The sequence below is a fragment of the Ursus maritimus genome, unplaced genomic scaffold, assembly GCF_017311325.1.
Source record: "Ursus maritimus isolate PB19 unplaced genomic scaffold, ASM1731132v1 scaffold_4, whole genome shotgun sequence".
Lineage (NCBI taxonomy): Eukaryota > Metazoa > Chordata > Mammalia > Carnivora > Ursidae > Ursus > Ursus maritimus.
Genome location: NW_024426552.1, coordinates 63,693,166 through 63,701,144, shown reverse-complemented (window position 1 = coordinate 63,701,144; position 7,979 = coordinate 63,693,166). Strand labels below are relative to the sequence as shown.

General features: G+C 32.7%; 1 protein-coding gene across 2 annotated transcripts in view; it reads right to left on the bottom strand.

Moving 5' to 3' along the window:
• The window catches only part of STXBP5L (syntaxin binding protein 5L), a 419,474-nt gene that overhangs the window by 275,740 nt on the left and 135,755 nt on the right, over window positions 1-7,979 (bottom strand). For both annotated transcript variants that reach the window (XM_008708188.2, XM_040621308.1), the window contains exon 4: window positions 7,063-7,163. In XM_008708188.2, the coding sequence (XP_008706410.2) occupies window positions 7,063-7,163 (101 nt within the window). The remainder of the gene's footprint in view (window positions 1-7,062; window positions 7,164-7,979) is intronic.

The following is a 7,979-nucleotide window of genomic DNA, read 5'->3' as shown; positions in this document are numbered from 1 at the left end:
TTAAACAGTCAAAAAAACTAAGAGGCAGCCCACGGAATGGGAGAATATATTTGCAAATGACACTACAGATAAAAGACTGGTATCCAAGGTCTACAAAGAACTTCTCAAACTCAATACTCAAGAAACAAATAAACAAATCAAAAAATGGGCAGAAGATATGAACAGACACTTTTCCAATGAAGACATACAAATGGCTAACAGACACGTGAAAAAATGTTCAACATCATTAGCCATCAGGGAAATTCAAATCAAAACCACACTGAGATACCACCTTATGCCAGTTAGAATGGAAAAAATAGACAAGGCAAGAAACAACAATTGTTGGAGAGGATGTGGAGAAAGGGGATCCCTCCTACATTGTTGTTGGGAATGCAGGTTGGTGCAGCCACTCTGGAAAACAGTGTGGAGGTCCCTTAAAAAGTTAAAAATTGAGCTACCCTATGACCCAGCCATTGCACTACTGGGTATTTACCCCAAAGATACAGACGTAGTGAAGAGAAGGGCCATATGCACCCCAATGTTCATAGCAGCATTGTCCACAATAGCTAAATCGTGGAAGGAGCCGAGATGCCCTTCAACAGATGACTGGATTAAGAAGTCGTGGTCCATATATACAATGGAATATTACACAGCTATCAGAAGGAATGAATTCTCAACATTTGCTGCAACATGGACAGCACTGGAGGAGATAATGCTAAGTGAAATAAGTCAAGCAGAGTAAGACAATTATCATATGATTTCTCTCATCTATGGAACATAAGAAATAGGATGATTGGTAGGGGAAGAAAGGGATAAAGAAAGGGGGGGTAATCAAAAGGGGGAATGAAACATGACAGACTATGGACTCTGAGAAACAAACTGAGGGCCTCAGAGGGGAGGGGGGTGGAGGAATGGGATAGACCAGTGATGGGTAGTAAGGAGGGCACGTATTGCATGGTGCACTGGGTGTTATACGCAACTAATGAATCATCGAACTTTACATTGGAAACCGGGGATGTACTGTATGGTGACTAACATAATATAATAAAAAATCATTAAAAAAAATAAAATAAAGAGTACATTTATGATGAGCACTGATTAATAAAAAAAACACTGATGAAAAAAATTGAAGACAACACAAACCAATGGAAAGATATTCTGTGCTCTGAGTAGAAGAACAAATACTATTAAAAGATCCATGTGAGCCAAAGCAATCTACACATTTAATGCAATCTCTGTATTAAAATACCAAAAGCACTTTTCAGAGAACTAGAACAAATAACACTAAAATTTGTATGGAACCACAAAACACCTTATATAGCCAAAGCAATCTTGAAAGAAAAACAGAACTGGATATATCACAATTCCAGACGTCAAGTTATATTACAAACCTGTAGTAATCAAAACAGTATGGTACTGACACAAAAACAGACACAAAGATCAATGGAACAGAAAAGAAAACACAGAAATAAACCCACAGTCATATGGTCAAGTAATCTTTGAAAAAGGAGCAAAGTATATACAATAAGGGAAAAACAGTCTCTTCAAAAAATGATGTTGGGAGACCTGGACAGCTACATGCGAAAAAATAAAACTGCACTACTTTCTTATACCATACACAAAAATAAACTCAAAATGGATTAAAGACCTAAATGTGAGACCTGAAACCATACAAATCCTAGAAGAGAGAAAAGGCAGAAATTTGACATCAGCCATGGCAACATTTTTCTAGATATTTCTCCTAAAGCAAGGGTAATAAAAGCAAAAATAAACTATTGGAACTTAATCAAAATAAAATGCTTCTGCAAAGCAAACAATCAACAAAACTAAAGGGCAACCTACAGAATGGGAGAAGATAATTGCAAATGACATATCCAATAAAGGGTCAGTATCTAAAATATAAAAAACCTGATACAACTCAACACCCCAAAATGGGCAGAAATTATGAATAGACATTTCTCCAAAGAAGAAGAGGGCCAACAGATACATGAAAAGATACTCAACATCACTCATCATCAGGGAAATACAAATCAAAATTACAATGAGATATCACCTCATACCTGTCAGAATGGCTAAAATCAACAGCACAATAAACAAAAGGTGTTTGTGAAGATGTGGAGAAAGGGAACACTTGTGCACTGTTGGTGGGAATGCAAACTGGTGCAGCCACTGTGGGAAATGGTATGAAGGCTCCTCAAAGAGTTAAAAATAGAACTATCCTATGATCCAGTAATCACACAACTGGGTATTTACCCAAAGTAGACAAATATACTAACTCAAAAGGATACATGTACCCCCATGGTTTTAAGGAGCATTATCTACAATAGCCAAATTAAGGAAATAGCCCATGTCTATCAATTAATGAATGGATAAAGAATATGTGGTGTGTGTGTGTGTATGTGTTTGTATATATACATACTATGGAATAGTATTCAGCCATAAAAAGGGATGAAATCTTGTGATTTGCAACAACATGGATGGAGCTAGAGTATTATGCTAAGCAAATTAAGTCAGTCATGAAAATAAATATATGATTTCACTTGTATATGGAATTTAAGAAACAAAACAAATGAGCAAGGGGAAAAAGAGAGAGAGAAACTAAGAAACAGACTCTTAACCATAGAGCATAAACTGCTGGTTACCAAAGGGGAGGTAGGAGTGGGGATGGGTAAAATAGGAGATGTGTATTAAGAAGTCACTTGTTGTGATGAGAACTGGGTGATGTATGGAATTGTTGAATCACTAATTGTACACCTGAAATGAATATTACACTGTATGTTAACTATACTGGAATTAAAAAAAGTTTATGACTAAACCTAACAAAAATGTGGAAGACCTCAGAGAAATTTATAAATGTTATTTAGAGAAATCAAAGAAGACTTAAGGAAATGGAGGGATATAACATATACCATGTTCACTGGTTGAATGATTCAATGTTGTCATTGTGAATGACAATGAATCAATATTGCCATCCCCCATCATCATGGGATATGTCAGTTCTCTTCAAACTAATCTACAGATTAAAAGTATTTTTTTCTTATTGATTGTGTAATTGGAGGTTTGAACCTCTTAATCCCATTTACCTGTTTTGCCCACCACCCCCTACCCTGGCAACCACCAGTTTGTTCTATTTATAAGTCTATTTGTTTTGTTTTATTTTGTTTTGTTTTAGATATTACATGTAAATGCTATCATATGGTATTTATCTTTCTCTGTCTGATTTATTTCATTTAACATATACCCTCTAGGTCCATCCATGCTATCACAAATGGTAAGATTTCATTATTTTTTTATGAATCAGTAATATTCTAGTGTGTATACACACACACACACACACACACACACACACACACACATACAGATACCACATCTTAACCCATTCATCTATTGATGGACACTGAGGTTTCTTCCAAACCTTGGCTGTTATAAATACTGCAATGAACATGAGTCCATATATCTTTTCAAATTAGTATTTCTAATCAAAATCTCAGCAAATGTGTTTGTGGAATTTGACAAGTTATTTCTAAAATTTAAGTGGAAATACAAAAGTTAAGTTTAAGCAAGAGAATTAAAGTAGAATGGTTAATGAAATTGAAGAATATTCACTAAATTGAATACTACATAACAATGAAAGTAATAAACTATAGCTACTTGTAATGTGGATGAAATTTATAAATATAACATTGAGCAAAAGAAGCCAAACACAAACAAGAATTTATGTATGATATCATTAGTGTAATTTTCCAAACAACAGGCAAAACTAATCTACAGTGTTTTAAATCAGGATAGTATTACATCTGGGGGTTAGATAGTGATTGAAAGCTAAAACAGGGGTTTCTGTGGGTCTAGTAATTTTCTGTTTCTTGATTTTTGTGTTTGTTACATGGGTAGATTATTTTATGGTGTACACTTAACATTTACACTGGGGTTTTTTTAGTGGGTTTTTTTTTAAGATTTTATTTTTAAGTTATCTCTATACACAACGTGGGGCTCGAACCCATAACCCTGAGATCAAGAGTTGCATATTCCACCAACTGAGCCAGCCAGGCACCTCTACACAGTTTCTTGATTTAGTAACATTTACACACACACCAAAGAGAAAAAGAAAATAAGGAAGCTTTTTATATACTGCTAAGGAATGATCTTTAGAATAAATTACAAAGAGAATGAAACAAGGTACAAAACTGCATAACATGCTATAATTTGTGTAACAGAAATATATATATTCATATTTGCTTATATATATATCAGGTAAAAAATTATGTTACATATAAGTGCCTTTATGTGTACATAATAAATCTCTGTAAAGATACAGTAAATTAATAGGTAACACTGCTTGTCTCCATTGATGGGGACTAAGTGCCCAAAGAAGAGGAGTGGAAGATAAATCCTTCACTGTATATACAACTTACATCTTTTGAATGTCAAACCAGGTAGATATGTTAATTATTCAAGAAAATTTAAAAATAAACATAATGCAAATTACCTATATGAAGCAATAGTATATTTTAAATTGGGGTTATAAACTTCCCCAAAAGCCAACTCTGACAGATGAAGTTTGCTAGATAATTTCATAAATTATAGGGTTCTTAAACTATTCCTTCCCTGCAGGTTAGTTAATATTCCTTGGAAGTACTCTGATGATATCAATTAGCAGAACACCACAGATAGAAAAAATAAGCTCTGATATAATAAGTACAAATAAGTTAATGTCTTTATGTCATAGTCTACCTATCGAATTTTAATTGAAAACCAAATAAAAGAAGTCTATGCTTTTCCCATTATACAATTTATGATCAGTGATAGCAAGGACTATTAACATGGCGAAAATATGAATGTCTTATTTTATTCATTTTTAGATCATGCAACACAGAAATCAAAAGTTGTTCTTCCATATTTAGCTTTAAAATCAGATATGAAAGGAATCCAAGGATCATTTACCAGAAGCAGCTGAAATATCTAAACCTATTTCTCAACAGTTACTGCCTTCAAAGATTATAAGACTAAAGGTTGAAGGTGCTTATAAAAAAAATAAATGAAAACCTAAAATGTATAGCACAAACTATATAAATTAAATATATATATATGGCACAAACATAAGGATATATAGAAATTTACATAGTTCTGGCTAATGTAAGAAGGCTTAGAGTTCCAAAAGATGTTTAGTTAAATTCTCTTTTACAGACCTAAGCTTCCATTCACCATACCTTTAAAAATATTTCCACCCTTCAGTAAATTTTGATAGTTAACAATTATTTAACTTCAAGATAATGATTATTTTCAAATTCAAGATAATGAATTTATCTTTGTCAAAAGATAGATATCATATTTTTGTAAGCATTAAAATAAGCAATGCCTACAAAATTCTATCATTCTTTGATATGTCCAAAAACTGTCAGCTTGGTCTTTTATGTTGGTAACAGGTAAATCTACATCAATTGAGATAATAAAATTATAACTGAAAATCATCACCATCAATTGTTTCTTTCCTCCACCCCACAAAGGGCCATAAAAGGGGCCAGAACATTTCCTTCAACATTCCAACTGTGAGGGTGAAAAACCTATTTTGTCCATCTACACAGAAGTGTAGGGCCAGATGTACTCAAATCATTGAAATAAACAAACAAAAATCTTACAAGCAGAGAAAGAGATAAAATCAATATGTCGATATCCGAGTAGGTAATATTTTTAGTGATAAAAAACAGGGATAGTATAACAACTCTTAACTGATTTTTAATTTTTTAATATCCTGAAATTTCTGTTGCATTACTTACTTTAAAATGTAAGATAATATAACCAAAATTAGATTTAATCTAAATAAATTCTATCTAGTTTTAGCAGACATCTAAAATATAAATTCCCTCCTCTCAAAATACACTAGATATAATAAAAATTTCCATTGATGCTGAATCCTAAAATACTGTAGACATAATACTCAAATATTACTCAGAATATTGAAGGCTAATGATTTAAATAGTACAGTATGCACACAAGTAAAAAAAGAAAAACTTCAGGTAAATAAAAGAATGTCTGCATAACTGCCATCCTTTTTTCTCACATACTTATAAAAACAGATTTACTTCTTTAAACTCTGTCCATATGCTGACAATCCCTTATTAAACTATTACCATTCAACAAAATAAAATAAGCACTACCTTGAGTTCTTAGCAGTGACTGCCTGCCTCCATTATTCACCTACCTCAATTTGAATAGTACTTGCTAATCTGTGTAAATTTACTTCTCAGGGGTTTCTTTTTCTTTCATTAACATCAAATTTTCCTGTGATGGCCCTTCTCATTCACTGCAAAGAGTTAAATTGTTTTCCAAATAATAAACAAATATCAGGTTATTTTTCAGTTGAATTACAGACAGGTAATGAAATACAAATTTTACTTATCTCCAGGTGGATTATCAGTTGAGTAGATGTAAATTATGTTCTAGGTCTAATTGACACCAACATTAGAAACATTAAAGTTTGGTAGTTTGTACAAATAAAATCTAGTAACTTCTCCTATATCCATTCATTTAATTTTCTCTTTCTGATTACTAATATTTCATTCTAAAATGGGGGAATCTAAATTCTCATCAAATTTCCATCTTGGAAAACATTAAGCTTGTATGTGTAGTATTGCTTAACTCTTAGTACCAACATTTTTCGAATCTAAAACTTTTGCTTCAGGGATTTTCTTCATGTTAAAATATTTAAGCAAAAGAGTTTAGTGTAGGACATAACGGCCATGATCAAAAGGTGTAAAAAAACATTTTGTATTTACTTCACTTTTAAATTTTAGGTCTGAGTTTTCAGCACCGTGGCCTTAGGGAAAGAAAAATGCATCACTGCTGCTGTGCCAGTTTATAGCAAGAACAGAAATGTTAGAAGTTCCCCATTAGATGATTGAATCTAATCGATTATGAATTTTCTATGAATTTTCTATGAAAATGAGTTACTATAAAAGCAAGCATTATTTCTAGATATTAAGATTGAGATTCTGAAAAAAACTAGTCTTTTGAAAGTTAACCTTAAACTTCTCAGGAAACACTTTTCTCATACATCAAGAAATTGTTTAATTCAGACATTCTTACCGTTCTCGGTTAAATTTAAGAGAATGAAGAATAGCTGGCCTTTTTTGTCTAAGATTCCACAAATGAAGGGTGTCATCTGAACTTGCACTAACCAAAGCACCCTGAAAACAAAAAAGAAGACAAACTGAGTGACTTCCTTAGAGTTTTTTGTTAAGCAAAAACAACAAGCTAATGTACTGAATTTTTCACTACTTGAAGAGTTATTTGTATCTATAAAACCTGGAAATATAAGGAAAAACAATTGTATATACTTAGGAAGGCTAAGAATGCTAAGTAGAAAGCAAGTGAACTACTACATATATTGGTATGAATGACTAGCTCAAGGAATATGCATTTGCCACTAGAGAGAAATAATTACTGTAAGCATCATTAGAACTATTAAGGATTTTTGTATTTTCTTTGGGAAAAACTAAGTTTAATTTTCTTGTCTCTAATATTCACACACATACTATGTAGCTTCCAGAAAAGAAAATATTCAACCCAGTTTTAAAATTGCAATCTGGTCATAAAAAAATTCACCATTTGCAAGGATTTTCTGTACAGTTGGAAAGTATATATTCTATCTAAAAAGTATATTTGGTATAATTTATTTTCAATAAGTAACTTGTTTCAAGAAGCTTCATCTATGGGGAACGAGGGTGGCTCAGTTGGTTAAATGTCTGCCTTTGGCTTAGGTCATGATCCAAGGCCCCAGGTCAGCTCCCTGCACAGCAGGGAGTCTGCTTCTCCCTCTGCCTCTGCCTCTGCCTCTGCCCCTCTGCCCTCCACTCAACCGCCCCCTCTCTCTCTCAAACAAATAAAATCTTAAAAAAAAAAAAAGCAGCTTCATCTATGATAAAAGAAAACATCTTTAATAAAAGAAAATGCTTCTCCAGCTAGAAGTCAGTATAACTACAAAAATAATACCAATTTTTTTT